General features: G+C 36.6%; 2 protein-coding genes across 2 annotated transcripts in view; one reads left to right on the forward strand and one right to left on the reverse strand.

The window, feature by feature from the left end:
- Positions 1–4,160: 4,160 nt before the first annotated feature.
- CAPZA3 (capping actin protein of muscle Z-line subunit alpha 3) lies at positions 4,161–5,225 on the reverse strand. Its single transcript, XM_035027865.1, has one exon. The coding sequence runs from the start codon at positions 5,075–5,077 to the stop codon at positions 4,178–4,180; it is 900 nt and encodes a 299-aa protein (XP_034883756.1). The 5' UTR covers positions 5,078–5,225; the 3' UTR covers positions 4,161–4,177.
- A 1,825-nt stretch (positions 5,226–7,050) lies between these two features.
- PLCZ1 (phospholipase C zeta 1) overlaps positions 7,051–16,092 on the forward strand; it is a 50,487-nt gene continuing 41,445 nt past the window's right edge. Inside the window, exon 1 of the mRNA XM_035027866.1 lies at positions 7,051–7,179. The gene's annotated coding sequence lies outside the window, so the exon portion shown is untranslated. The remainder of the gene's footprint in view (positions 7,180–16,092) is intronic.

Raw genomic sequence — 16,092 nt, forward strand, 5'->3', positions numbered from 1 at the left:
TAAGGAATCAATGAGGCAAACGAAATTGCTGGTAGAATGCCTATAACATAACAGTCTCTTAATTAAATCCATTTCTTACGTGGTAAGGATGCAGAAAAAAAATTAAGAATAGGATAATCTTTTGAGAAGTTTCATGGTGAAAGGACCTGAGAAATTTATAGGGAAAAATTTTTAGGCTAGTTGGAACTGAGTATGCTTACTGGTGGAGGAGAGGAGCCATGGTGGGATGGGGAGAGTGAGGAACTAAGGACCAAAAAGGTAACTGAAGAATCAAAAACCTGGATGACAAAAGATCAAGGATTTAGGATCAAGTCCACAGGAGGAAAAGTTAGTCTTAGAAAGGAACATATACTTCTTTGGAGACTATTTGGAAGGGGAAGAAAATAAATATATTTTTAAATGTAGAGAAAGGAAGCTGTAGAAGCTATTTTTGAAAGCATGTGTCTTCTTAGTAAAGGGACAGAGTCATTTACTAAAGGAAGGAATGATGAAGAAGTAGAACTTAAATAGAGTAGAGAAATTCAAAAACATATCAAGAAGAAGGCTACAGTGGTCAATAGAAAAGACTAAGTTGACTGCTTATCAGGAGGGAGACCAGTGACTGATGTGGAGTTGAGATAGGTTTCACTAGAATATAGGAAGCAGTAGACTGGGAACCCATTCTTTAACAATAGTACTATATCCTAAGAAGCTGCTGAAATGATCCAAGTAAAAAAGTCAGAATCTGAGATGTGTCATGATGCGGAAATTGAGGAGAAGGTGAGATAAATCAAAAATTGGTTGAGTGGCAATGACCTGAAAGTACTCTTTATATTGATTCACTAAAATCTAATCAACTATGGGACCTTCATAAATATGCAGAGCCCAGTAGGAACTCTATTTGATTATTGAAGATCTGAATGATAAGTAGAAAGGAGTAGTTGGGTTTTGTATACTGTGATCAAAGTTCCAACAAAAAAAGAAAGATGAAGCCTGCTTTAGCCTCAAGGCAAGCCTGTGGCTAGGACATGTCCCAGAACAGCAGGGACTCAGTCTGACCGGGGTGGGACAGTGGGGGGTAAGGGTGGAGTTGAAGGATCCATGCCCCTCCTGAATCTCTGCTTGAGTAAAACGTGATGTAGCTGATATATTCATTAGGTAGCCCTCCAGACCAGACCCCCAAGAGGAAGGGCACACAAATCTTTGACAATCATGTGAAATTGAAAGAAATACATGATTTTTGAAGAACTTGATTTTCTTAAACTTGTTGGAGAAGAAATCTCCGTCCGTTTGGAGTGGGAAAAGAGTAAAAGTTTTCATCAGAGCTGTAGGAGCCAATGGTAGCTTCAGAATGCAATCCATTGCCTTAGAAGGAAGGGTCACAACATTAGCCTGGGGAAGTCTGCAAAGGAATACACAGTTCCTAAAGGGACAGCAGGTATTGATGATTTACAAAATCTTAAGGCCAACTATACCTACCATGTTTCATGTCTTTGTTATCCTTATTCATTTGTTCATTCATTCATTCATTGAGTACCTACCAAATAACAGACTGTAATAGGCTAGATCCTTGAGATAGACAAGGTTCCCATTCTTATGGAGCTTACATTCCAGTTGGGAGTGGGATGGGGAGGAGAAAACACTGGAATATTAAAAAATGATGCACTGAGTCCTCCGGATCTGAAGCATTTTTTGGTGTATGTGTGTATATGCCTGGGCATGTGCGTATATATGTATCTTGCTAGAGTAGGTTTAAGTATAGGGTGTGTGTGTGTCTGTTTCTGTGATAAAGGTACAGAGAGGAGTAGTTGTAGATTTTTCTGGCTATGCCAGCCCCATACAAAGAAAATAACTACCGAATAAAATCAATGTGGGAAAGTTTTTGGTATAATATAGCATAAGTTAGTGAGCACCTTTTTAATTTGTTTTGTATTCTTTTAAGGTTTGCTGCCTATCAAAGAAAACATTTGATATTCAATATTGCCAAGATTACTGTGGTGAGCTAGATACTTTCTTATGCTACTGATAGGATTATAAATTGTTAAATCTTTCTGGAAAGCAATTTGGCAATATGTATTAAAATCATTAATATGTTCGTATCTTTTCAATATGCAATTTTAGGGAATTTATCTTAAGGGAAATAATCCACAATGTGGGCAAAGCTTTTTGCATAGAAATATTCACTATAGCCCAATTAATAACAGAAATAAAATGCTAAAAATTAAATTATGTATGAATAGAGAAATAGTTGTCTTGTTATGGTACATGAACAGTATGAATATCATGTAAATAATTAAAATTATGTGCTCAAGGAATTTTAATGACATGGGGCCATATTTATGATATAGGAGTTATGTAAAAAGAATAGGATAAAAATTTATATATGTTGTAAATTCTTAATATTTAAAACAATTCCATAAAATTGAATCAAGAAAGATGCCAAAATGCTTTATACCTCAAGCATTTTCTATGATTTGTACATGTGACTTTTTATATCCAGACATACCAATAAATATTATTTTAAAAACCCCATGTTTCAGTGGGAGCTAAATGCTTCTGTGATTGTTCCATAAACCATTGAGTCCTATTTTGGAACATTCTGGCAAATCATCACCTACATATATAACCATAATATCAATTCAAATTTTATATTTCAGTACAATGAGAGCAACTGTCCTTGCTATTTTTCTTTAGAAAGGTTTCCCTTAACTTTTGAACATAACAGATGAAGGCATGTCCTTGATCTGTGTGTAGTGAATCCAGTGAAGTAGTAAGACATGACCTTCATCTGGCAATAGTTTTATAAGAAGTGATTTTAATTAAGTAAATAGAAAGCATAAAATGTGTCACTTTATGATGGACCCATATTTCTTAAAATGTGGTCCTGGGATCCCTTGCAACAGAGTCATCTCTGGTAATTGTTTAAAATGTAGATTTCCTAACCTACTAAATCAGAATCTGAGGATGGGTACTAGGAAGTTGTATTTTTAGAGATACACTCTAGGTAATTCTCCTGAGATTCTCTAAGAACCACCAGTTAAGGTAGAAAGGTCTTTTAGGAATTCTAATCTTGTCTGCTCCAGTGTTTCTTAAGTAGGAGTATTTTGCCAGTCAGAATCAGGGGATGGGGCCTTTCTACTGCACTTCTGCAATCTTATTGGAGAGCTTTAGATTTTGGCTTCTTTGAGACCAGAGGCAAGTGGTCAGTAACCTTGCTGAGAATAGTGATAGGGTGACTGAATAGGTAATTTGTCTTGGCTAAAACACAGCAGGTCACCAGTTCCAGTTCCTATGGAAGTGTCCTTTATGTGAAGTGCTTGCCTAAATCATTGTAGAACTCACAACTCTTAATGAAGCAAGCCTCTATGGAGAGTGGTCATCCTCTAGAGGTTAAAAGCAGAGTCAGACACCCTTGTCACTTACTCTGTGCCTGGACGAATTAGAAAACTTGAAATCTTAGATTCTTCTCACATAAAATGGAGTTACTACCAGCGCCAGCCCAATCATGAAAAATTGTGTGCAAATCATTTAGCACAGGGTCTGGCATGAAATAAGCACTTATAAATGCTTATAGTGATGACTTCACAAGAGTTTGACTCTATAAGCTTGAGAGGTCAGGCTTTTCAAGTTGACTTTTCAAAGACCATGTTAGCTATCAGAAAAGCCCAGGGATTTGAGTAATCCCACTTCTTGGAGGGCAGGGGCAGCTACGGGGGCAGTGGATCCATGTTTACTAATAGTTCTTCATCTGAGGTAGGTTTTGGTATTTGTTGGTTTCATGGAATATCTAACACTAATGTTACTTACTGAAATCCCCTCTCTCGGGTTGGTGTAGGACTGAATTGAGTTATGTAAAGTATCACTTGCAGAGTGACTTTCATTTGCATACCTTCTCTAGTTACAAAGAAAGTCAAAGGTCATTCCTACACACACACACACACACACACACACAGAGCCTTAACCCTGGCCACCTTTATAATACTTCTGGGTGCTACATTCTATGGAACTGTTTTAGGTTCTTCTTGCCTTATTGGTTAATATTCCCTGAGTCAAATTATTTGTTATACTTTTCCCTAACTTAAACTTGCACTTGTCAACTGATAAGCATCTCTAGTAGCTTCTCAACTTTAGGAAAATACCAACACCACTCCCAGAAACACAAAGAAATCAGGTGGAGACCATTACCAGGAGCAATCCTTTATATTATCCAGTTGCATAACACACTTCTTGAATAAATGACATATCCTAATTTAGGATACATCACCAGATTCAAGTCAGAGAGTATCCTTTGCCAGTCAATAAGAGTGCGGGTCACTGGAAGATCTCTTCGTAGAATTTTTCTCAGGGCTTCGTTGGATAACTCCTGTAGTTCTTCTAAGACTGCAGCTTGAAATATATTCTCTTGCTCCTCCACAAGCCTTGCAAAATTTAAAGCCAGTTGAGCTTGGTTAACTACTTCCAAGCTTTCTTTCAGATCCTTGGAGATTTCAATATGAAGGTTGACAGCCCTGAAGAAGTGAGCTTGCACAAAAATTCTTCCTGTTACTTGGGTTAGAAATGGATTTATTTGGAAAATCCACTTTGATTTCCAAAGGCCATTCCAGCAATCTCTTGTTTCATAGCTGTGATCCTCAATGCAAGCAATCAAGAACTCCTTATTTTTCACACTTTTTCTCAGCACGTTGCAATTTCCTGTTGGATAGTGATCATTCACATACAGTTTTAAGGCACACAGAACAACATTTCTTAGGTATTCTGTCTCATTCCGAATGATTCCATGACTTTGGATGTCTTTTAACTGGTTTTGAAGCAGGTCGAATTTGAAAGAAAGTTTGCTTTGATAGTCAAAAAATCGGTAGTCACCCACTACATTGTGGTGAGACAGGAGTACTGGATTTCCATCGATGCAGAGTGGCACAGAATATTTTTGGCAGTGTTGGTGGCCTGCACACTCACCTTGATGGTGCATAAGTTTTTCATCACGGATAAGCAGACAGAGATCATCAAAGGCATTAACAAATTCCCCTGGAGGAGCCTGTATTAACAGTCTGCGAATTACTCTTTCTTTCTCTTTCCTACTCAGAACGCTAAGTGACATGTTTGGTTGCAGCAGAAGCAAAGCTTCTGAAATAAAGAGTGTTCAAAGGATGAGAAAACATTCCATGATACACCTTTCCCATCAAGGTGTTAAACATTCAAGCTTAAGATTACTATGTCTAACCATGAAAACAGGTTGTTTGGCAAGCTCTGAGTCTCCTGATGAAGTCATAAAGAAGCTTTCTCTATGAAGTGCGGAACTGTTGATGATATCACAATGGGTGTTCAGACCCAAAGAAAAACATGACAGTCACCTGACAGCGTGGGACCCAGCCAACCAGCTGTACATATTTTGAAGATTTTAAGAACTTAACCTCCTGAACAGCCTTCTTCAAAAGTGGTGTGTCTCGGTCTTGCCAGGGATCTCTATGTTGCCAGGGATCTAGAGAAGTGTTTCTAGAGAGCCCAGAGTTTCTAGAGAGTGTTTGGCAGCCCTTTGCACCTTCGGGGACCACAGTGGCATTGCTTAATCCTCAGTCCCTCAGAATAGTTACCCCAAACCCACTGGAAGCACATTATGCTGAGAAGTTTCAGGGGGGTCAACAAAATAGTAAAAATAAAAGCAAGATAGGAAGGCAGTTGATAGAAAAATGCCAAAGAGCAGAGGATGCTGCATTTATAAACATTGAGGGTTTGAAGATATCAAAACATAACAAGAAGACAGAAATTTTCAAGGGCAGTGAAGTGCAGGGTGCACACCTTGCATATGGTTTCTGTGGGATTTAAGCTATCTCCAAAAAACAAGGGCACAAACCACTCTGTGTTTTCTGCTTTCTCCCTAGAAAAGGGGCAGAGGCTGATGAATATCAAGAAATTCCTTTACTGCAAAAGGGCAGAGTTAACTATATGTGGAACCTGTGACAACACGTAATGGGGAGAGACTTCTAAGCGAGGAGAAACGGAACAAGAGGTCATGAAAATATGGAGAACAAATATCCACTCAGAAGTCCTTTCTCTTCCTCTTTTCTCTTCTTTCTCTTGATTTATCCCCTTTACTTGATTCTCCTCTCATTCTTTTTGAAGGGTCATGAAGTTAAGCCTCTCTCATTTAAGTATAAACTGCTTCCTTCCATCCATCCTAAGCTTTTCTGAATTTCCCTAGCTTCCTGTCTTTTTCTTATAAGAACATGAGTTTTGCCATATTAAGTCATAGCCATTACATTTAAGGGCTTTCATTAGCTTTAACAATCTGAAATTGAGTGGATTTTTGAACGTTTCATGATTTTATAAATGTCATATTAATTCTCAACCTTAGTTTTTCAAATTGAAGTGTCCTAATTTTTGTAGTTTATTTGTATATGATAAGTAAAGTTGTTTTAGTTTCTTCATTCATACCAAATATACACACTCAGCGTGGCATTTTTAACTCTTTTTGATGGTACTTAAAAGTGTTGCTTTTTTTTTTTTTGCGTGTGTGTGTTTGTGTGTATGTGTTTGTGTGTGTGTGTGTAGCTGGACAGTTAACTAATGTTAACTAATATCAGGCATGATAACTATGTATTAAACACTCAGTAACAGAAACTGTGTTCAATAATATGTTAAGAACTCATTTAATGCCCCCACCTTCCTAAGTATTAATTTGCTCACTTTTCAGACAAGGGAAGTGAAGCTGAGCAACAGGTCAAGTGACAGGGAGATCTTGAAGCCCAGCTGTTCCCCAAGTCCATGTCTTCAAGAAACAGACTATATTTCCCCAATAATAACTTGATTTCTCAAATGTTTATTTTTATTCTTTACCTGTACTTTTTATTGTGTTATATATGCCCTTTCATACCTTTACTACAGAATAGTACCTACCTAGTTTTGTTTTAAATATTTATTATAGAATTATCTTGTCCCTTGAGCACAAAATAGACTATCCCTTAAAAATAAAAATAAAAGCATTAAACTGAATAGAAATAAAATACTTCTTTAGGCATTTTAAGTACTTAATGATTTTCTGTGAGAATTTCCTTAACTTCTTTTTTTGTGCTTCGTACATGGTTTTTGTCAAAGATTCGGGATGAATTTAAAGGTGGAAAAATTAACGTAGAAAAAACTTACAGATTACTTGAAAAATTAGATATTCCGTGCAATTATATTCATGTGAAATCTGTTTTCAAGGTGAGATGATATCCGCTCCTTGTCTACCCCATCCTAGGAAGGGCTTGATTCAATATTGGGAAATGTCAATAGCTACTTGGATGCTTTCTGCAGAAAATACATATGAAAAATCAGTCTCTTAAGAATTAAAGCAATTAATTATGCTAAATATGTTTATAATCAAGAAGGAGAGAATTTAGGTAGGTGGTAAAATGAACTATTAATAAAATTTGAAATAATACCAGATTATTAATTTAGTACTATAAGCTGAATATAGGAATGTTCACAGATTAGGATTGCTCATATGATTAGATCAAAATCATATAAATGATGAAATGGTAAATGGATTAGATCTTAATAATTTATAGAAGGAATAAGTAATATTGAGAAAAATGGCATTTAACTCACATCAAAGTAGAAAATCATGCCCCAAATTCTTTTTGTTTGAAGAAGAACCACTAGGGAGGGAACCTGACTCAATTCTTTCACTAGAGGACAGAGGGAAAGATGGTAAGTACAAGAGAAGAAGTCAAGCATTCAGCTGAGTTTGCCTTAGGAAGATGGCAAATTTCTTGGCGAATCAGGCAAGAATACTAGATTGGCCAATCTAGATAGTTAGGAAGATAGAAATCCTGAAGCTGATAGTGTTTTTTGAAATAGACTACCCAGATAACAACCTATGTTGAAATGTTACCATTATTGCAAACTGTGAAGCTTGTGTTATCTACTTGCAAGCTAACCAATTAGCCTATAATTTCATGGATGATGGCAGAGGCATGTTTCTGGTTCAGGGAAAATAACTTGTTACTCACAAAAATAGCAACTGAAAGAGCATCAGCATTTTGGTGCCATTTCTCCCAGCCTCAGTTCCTAAAGCTTGATGTGAAGAGGGCCAATTGACACATGCACATGCAGCGGATTGAGTTACCAGAGAAGGACCTCAAGCTTAAGGAAACCCAATCTTTTATCATGCACAGTAAACCTGCTCTTTCCTATGGAAGGAGATACTATCTCTCGTTATGCAAACATCTTTCAACAGCTAGTTCTGAAGAAAGTGTTGGTGCCTCTGCTCAGAAACTTGCAGAGACATGGGAGACCATGGAGAGCAGCCCCCCATCAAGTACTTTTCTCAATAAGATTTAGCCCCCATGTTTACAAATCACAAAGAGGAGGTTAAAAAAAAAGCTGTACTTCTTAAGAGATTGCAGTAAAAGACGGGTTTCAGGTTGTATTTATGAATGCAAGCAGTATATGCTGCCATAAGCTATCAGGATTTTAATCAACTCATGTCTAATACCATACCTGAAGAACGTAAGTTTTTGTGAAAGATCTTTACATGTAGAATTTTCCCCCAGTAGTGTCACTCAAAGGGAGAAACAATTATGTACTTTCTAGTTTAATAAAATTCACACGTAATACAATGTAGAGGTAATGTATTAAATCTCCATCAAATGTGAAATATGATAAATCTTATTCAGTGATTATCAGGTTGCTTTGAATTATCTGCAAAATAAAGATATGTGTCTGAAATGCACTTGAGTAAAATGCATGCCATATTTAAAAGTATTATGTCGAATGTGCAGCAGTTATAACAAGTAAGGCAGTAGCTCATTAATTGAAACTGATGATTATTTGGACATGGCAGGAATGAAGGTCTATTTTGTTTAGCAAAACCTTTTTGGAGTGGCTATGAAAACAATGTGAATTATAAAAATTAGAGGGGCAGAGGTTGCTTAGAATTCTTCAAAGCCCCTTTCAAATGACCTCAAATAATTTAAAGCATACATTGTATATAAACAGGGCTGATGATCTGGATAAGCAATCTTTATCTATTAAAATAATTCCCCTAGGCCCTTTAATAAATAATACTTTGCTGTCTTAGGCTAAATTGCCATATATGCATTAAAATGTTAATTAAATAGAATGCTAGGGAAGGTGTATTGGCCTACTAAATTTTCTGGATAGTTAAAAATTAGGCTTCTTAAACATTGGACTGTTTTGTTTCAACTTTTGTTGTCTGTCTTTCTACACTTCATGGGTACAGCTTGTAGCCAGAGTAAATAAAATGAATCATGATGAATCTTATTTTGATGACCAAAATCTTCTAGAGTTTCAGGGCTATTGTTATTGGCAAGCTCAATGGGCATGGAGACTCTTTACTCCACTAGATCTTAACTGTGTAGGACTTGGCAACCCAGAAGTTGTTCTGAGCAAACATCGTAATCTGCAGAATGGGGATACTGATACAGTTATCTTGCAGGATTGTGCTGAATATTAAATATTATTTGTGAATGTGTCTAATAGTAGGCTTGGCAAAGAGTAAACACTCAACAAATATTAGTTGAAGCTATAACAATCATAATTGTTCAAAAAATATAGAAAATTGCCTTATGTTTATTGATTTCTTAAGAAGCTGGCATAAATTATGATGTGAATTTATTTCCTTATTGGGTAAATATTTACCATGAAATTTAAGTAAAGAAGATGTACATTTATGACCTTGGAAAAATATTCTAAATTTCATTTTACAAAATTAATTATTGAGTCATGACTTGAAGAGCAATTCCCTAAGATTTTTTAATCCCTTTATTAAAAAATCTTTATTACTTTAAATCATTGTCTTTAATTTGTAGTGTGCAAGATATTTTATAGGAAATACCATGTGTCATTTCAATACACATTGCTAGCCTGAGACTACCTTCTTGATTGTTGGTTGAGTATGAAATAGCATCTTTCTTAATTTTAAGAATTCATGTTATAATTGTGCTTACCTTAAGTTTTCAAATTCTCTAAGCAGTTAACAGCCATTATTAAATCTATAGTATGTGCTTGGCACTCTGTTAGAAACTATGGATTGTAAAAAATTAATAAAGTGCTCTCTTTCTCTCATTAGAAGGAGAGGAAATGCAGAAATTACTATTTTATATGTAGATTATAATAAATTTCATAGGTAATACATACAGGGAATCTGAGGAGACAGAGACTCAAACGTGGGCTTCTATAAAAGATGCCATTGTAGAGGAAGCATTCTTGTTGGCCCTTGAAGAATAATAAGCAGTATGTGTAAGAGTACAGTGTGAGAAGTGCTCGGGGAGTAAAAGGTAATGAAGTATGACTTGCATGTAGGATGCATGAAGGGAGTGGTGAGAAATGGCTGCAAATGCTAGGCATGGCCAGATGACAAAAATCCTGAGTGGTAGGCTATGGAATTTGGATTTACTGTTATAGGCAATGGGTAGCCACTGAAAATTTTTGAGTAGGGAAATTGTGAAAATTTTAGGATAAATCTGGCAGCAATGTAGAGTGGTTTGAGAGTTAAAAGGTAGAGAGAGGAGGGAACGTATATCTCTGCTGCCTCTGCCTTACAAATATGAAACTTGTGTCAACTCAGCCACTTATATTTTTGTTTGGTTTATGATTTCCTACCTTAGTTGGTCCTCCACAGTCTAAGCTTATTTTTTATCTCAAAAACAAATAGCTCCATATCCTTTTCTAAACACTACATTCTCTCCTTTAGCAGATAAACTGAAAGAATCCTTTACATTTCTTTCTCCACTTCGATAATTCATTGCAATAAATTTTGCCTTTACACCTACCTTGAAAACCTCAATTTTTTAAAATGGTAAATACAATGGTTAGGCTCTCTCTGCATTTTATTTATCCCTCTTTTCTTAAACTACTCCCCATTCTGACTTCTATGACATCACTCTCTCCTAGTTTTCTTTTAAATTTCTGATCATTCCTTTTTCATCTGTCCTGCCATCATTTTTTCTTTTGCTCTTCTCTTAAAGTTGAGTTCTTAATTTTATTTATTTTTACTTTATATACTATTCTGAACAATTTTATTAACTTTTCTTTTTTCTCCAGTTTTATTGTGATATAATTGACATCCAACATTGTATTAGTTTCAGGTGTACAACATGATGATTTGACATATGTGTATATTGAAAAATGATTACCACAATAAATTTAGTAAATATCCATCAGCTCACATAGGTACAAATTTCTTTTTCTGTGATTAGAACTTTTTTTTTTAAAGATTTTATTTATTTATTTGAGAGAGAGAGAATGAGAGACAGAGAGCATGAGAGGGAAGAGGGCAGAGGGGGAAGCAGACCCCCCGCTGAGCAGGGAGCCCGATGTGGGACTAGATCCCGGGACTCCAGGATCATGACCTGAGCCGAAGGCAGTCGCTTAACCAACTGAGCCACCCAGGTGCCCTGTGATTAGAACTTTTAAGATGACTCTTGTAGCAACTTTCAAATATGCAATACGGTATTGCTAATTTAGTTACCAAACTGTGTGTTATATCCCCAGAACTTATTATTATATATGCTGTATCAGTGTTAGCTACAGTCATCATGTACATTTCATCCCTAGTACTTGTTTATCTTATAATTGGAAGTTTGTACCTTTTGACCACCTTCACCCATTTCTTCCACCCCATCAGCCCTGCCTCTGGTAATCATCAATCTGTTCTCTGTTTCTATGAGTTCAGTTTTTTTAAGATTCCCCTTATAAGTGAGATAATTTAGTATTGGTCTTTCTCTGACTTATTTCATTTGACATAATGGCCTCAAGGTTTATCCATGAAGTCACAAATTATAGAATTTCCTTCTTTTCTATGGCAGAGTAATATCTTATTCATATTTTCTTTATTCATCTGTTGATAGACACTTAGGTGGCTTCCATCTCTTGGCTATTGTAAATAATGCTGTAATAAACATGGAGGTACAGAGATCTTTTCAAAATAGTGATTTTGTTTCCTTTGAATAAATATCAGGAAGTGGAATTGTTGTATGATATGGTAGTTAGTTCTATTTTTAATTTTTTGAGTAATTTTCATATTGTTTATAACCATTATTTGAATTCTTTATCTGGTAAATCTCTTATCTCTGTTTCATTTAGGTCTGTTTCTGTTTATTTTGTTCTTTTGTTTGGAACGTATCCCTCTGTTTCTTCATTTTCTTTTACTCTCTGTGTTGGCTTCTGTGCTTTAGATAGAACAGCCACCTCTACCAGTCTTGAAGGAGTGGCCTCATTTAGAAGATGAAACTTACTGTTCAGCTCAGCCTTAGCTTTTGTTTGTTTCTCAAACTTTGTCCAAGCAGCCTACTTTATTCTTAGTGTCTCCCTGTCATTGAGGGAATGCCAAGACCTATCAGTGTTCCAAAGGGGAGGATCCCAGTCAGCACCTAGATGTGGGCTGATTAGAAGCCCGATCCCCCAGGTAGCAGCTTTTAAAGTATACAAATAAACCTTTTTCAGGGAAAGACTGGAAATGAGTGTCTCTGTAAATCCCTCTGCACCAAGCTCCAGTGGGACAACTAGCCAAGGGTTTTTGCTTTCTTTGCCACAGTTCTGCTGAACCTGTGAGCACAAACCCTACTGGCTGTCAGATCCAGGCTGTCATCCTTTGAGTGGCAGCTGCAAAAGCTGGAGTGCCAGATGTGTGCACATGCTTGTTTCAGGGAGATACTCGTGATCTGGAGGGAGACAGAGAGAAACACGAAGACGGTACCTTCTGGCCTCCCTGGTCTCTAGGGAAGATTGTAGTCTGCCTTTCCACCTGTGTTGGATCAGAAGCATGACTCTCAGGCTGTAGCTTTTAAGATAACCACATAGGCCTCTTTCAGGGAAAAAAAACTCTGTGTTAGTCTGCTGCCTCCGTGCTGAGCCCTAGGGGGATAGCCATCATGAGTCCTTGTGAACTGTTAAGAATGGTTTACTATAGCTTTGTGGATCTTGCGGACACAAACCCCAGTTGGCTTTAGGAGCTAGGTATTTTGAGAGCCTATCTCTCAAGTGGAAGTCTTAAAAGATGGGGCACTAGAAGTTGGGTCCAAACCCCTCACTCCTCAGGGAGAAGCAGAGAGTTGTGGGTTTTCTCCCAATTATATGTCACCATGTTGTGGGTGAGGTTTGTGGACAGATTGTGTCTCAGCCTCTCCTGCCTATTTTGATACAGAATTTTTTCTCCTTTGTCCAATATGAAGGGAAGTTAGTTCACTCAAATAGTTTTTGGATTTCTTGCAGAGGGAATTGTCACATATGTAGTTGTAGATTTGGTATGTCCATGGGAGGAGGTGAGTTCTGGAGGTTCCTGGGTCACCACCTTATTGCCTTTCAATGACTTTCATTACCACGTTAATGGGAACAAAGCACAAGTTTTCTATCTTGAACACAGTTTTCTATCATGTACATGCTACTATTTGTTCATCACCTGCCATATTCTAGGCCTTGTGTTAGGTTTTTGCATACATTATTTCAATGTACATCCAAGGAAATTGTTATTAGTCTCTTTTTACACATAGAGATATAGAGGATAAGAATGTTGATTTAATTTGTTTATGTCATATTACTGTGGAAACTCATATCTGGGTCTGTCTGCCTGCAAAATCCTTGTGTTTTCTCCTATAATACACCAATCCTCACTTCCCATCCCAACTAATTGTCTCCTGGCTCTCTTGGTTTGGGTGAAGATACTTCACGTTTATTATATTTAAGATAAACCATCTTTCCTTTCAAAACTGTCTTCCTTTTTCTTGAAGATGGCAGCACTATTCTCTCAGTTATCCAAGCCAGAAACCCGAGAGAGTCCCAGACTCTTTCTCTTACTTTACCTTTACATCAAATTTTCAAATCTTTTAAGGGCTATTTTATTCCTACACAAAGTCAATTGGTCTCCAACTGCTCGCTACTCAAAGTGTGCTCCTCAGACTAGCATCTCTTGCATCCCCTGGGAACTTGTTAGAAACACAGAATCAGACATATTGAAGCTGACTGCATTTTAACAAGTCCCTCAGTGACTTATATGTCCATTAAAGTTAGAATAGCCCTATAAACTGGTTCCTTGCTTTTAATCCTACCTTGTATGTAGCTGTCAGAATGATCTTTCTAAAACAAAATCTACATGATTTCCCTCATTAAAGCTCATCAGTCAGTCACTGGTTGAGAATGAAGTCTGAGAGCCTCAGTGTGGCATCCAAGGGGCCTCTAGGATGCAATTTTGACTTCACCTTTATCTCTCACTGCAGCTTCACTAACATCCTCTCTAATCACATTCCTGTTTTGTACTGTCATGTGTTTTATTTGCTCTGATCCCAACAATTAGAATAACCCTTTTCCTCTTCACTTTCGGGCAACCATCTTCTTTCTCAATGAAAGTTCAGCTCCAGGATCACCTCTTCTATGAAGACCTTTTGTCTCCAAGAGGAATTGCCCAACTTTCTTTTTCTGTTGTGTGTAAAGTGTCCATTTTAACACTTTCATGTCAGCTTTCCTTTTCTAGAATATGAGCTCCCAGGGGGCACTGATAAGGTGTTGCCTTTACATCCTTACTACTCTATTTCATTTCTGATTCATATATTTAGTTAGGAAGAAAGGGAAGACAGAGAGAAGACAGAGTTGTTAAGCAGTGTAAATTAGTATGTCAGAGTTTGGGGAAAAAGGTGGCAAATCATATCATTTCCTGTGATATATTTTGAATACTCTGTTTTTAGTGTAATTTTGGAGACAAATTGAAACACCTCATCTTAATTTAAAAGGGAATTCTGTCTTTCGATAGATCAAATTTCTTGTGAGGTCATTATTTTAAGTGACACTTCATCTTTTTACTAGCAAATTGAGCAAGGGAAAATGGTTACAAGAAAAGCTTTAATTTTGTTTTCTGAAAGCATACTATCAGAATATCAATAGAATCATTTTAATATGTTCTTTTATCTTCATGTTTTCAACCATTCATTCAAACATACAGTCACTAATGTCCTATGCTAGGCTAGGTCCAGTACTAGGCATTGGGAATAAAAAGAATAAAATATCTACCTTCATGGTGTTCATGGTCTTAAGGTAAGACATATACTTTTAAATTATACATAAACATTGAATGGGTTGTTTGGTAAAGTTCTTTTTGTAATGCCTTGTAGAGACTAACCACTTAATGAATTTTTTTTAAACAAGAGAAAAATGGCTTCATTACTCTTGTTTTATGCTGTATTTATAAATTATTAATATGTAACATTTTTAAAAGCTGTAGTATTCCCTGAAGTGGGGCCCAAGATTTTGCATATTTTTGGTAATATGTATTTAAAAATATATTTTCCTATTCTTCCTAGGTTTAGGGATATGTTAACTCTTTATCCAGTTAAATGCACGTATTTCACCAGAATTGTAAAACTGTTTAGGTGTTAGATCATGTTCTTAATACCTTCAGTCAGGCATTCTTTTATTCTTTTAAGTACTAAGAGTACAAGAAGCAAATGGCAAACTTCCTGTTCAAGGCAATTCTAGAAGGGATTTAGAAAAAAAAAGGCTTTCATTCCAGTGTAATAAATTCTATGATAGAAGAAGATTCAGAGTCTTATAAAAAAAAAAAAACAGAGGTGGGCTATCTGATGTGGCCTGGGGGAGACAGAAAGGAACATTTGGGAAGACTTCTAGAGGAGGATACTTTTCCAAGAATTAGTAAAAATTAGTAAGTTAGGAAGTGAAAGAAGGGTATTCCAGACAGAAGAAACAGCCTATGCAATAGCAAGAGAGTTTGGTATTTGTACTGTAACTAATTCAGAGCACCAAAAGTGTGAGGTGCAAGAAAGAAAAGGATTAGAGCAGACACCATCAATGACATCTTAAAGGACCTTGGATGCCAACACGATACAGTTTGGGTTTTGTCTTGAAGACAAAAAAGAAATACTGAGCAATTTAACAGGTGGTTGAAAGGATCAGATTTGTATTTTACACAATTTATTTCTACTTATATACTGTCGATATGCATGATGGTGTATTGACATGTCTTTCTTCCTGCTGTTCCTCTGTGTGGTTTTGGAGTTAGTTCAAATCCTGGTCTACCATGCCTGTGGGACTGGGGACAATTGACCTAAGATTTCTGAGCCCCAGTTTCCTCCTACAGGGGAGATATTAAATTTATACATTGGT

Source organism: Mirounga leonina, unplaced genomic scaffold, assembly GCF_011800145.1.
Source record: "Mirounga leonina isolate KUSES-001 unplaced genomic scaffold, KU_Mleo_1.0 Mir_201, whole genome shotgun sequence".
Classification (NCBI taxonomy): domain Eukaryota; kingdom Metazoa; phylum Chordata; class Mammalia; order Carnivora; family Phocidae; genus Mirounga; species Mirounga leonina.

What these genes read in the sequence shown, in the direction of transcription:
- CAPZA3 (XM_035027865.1), bottom strand. Translation starts at nt 5,077, where the DNA reads ATGTCACTTAGCGTTCTGAGTAGGAAAGAGAAAGAAAGAGTAATTCGC.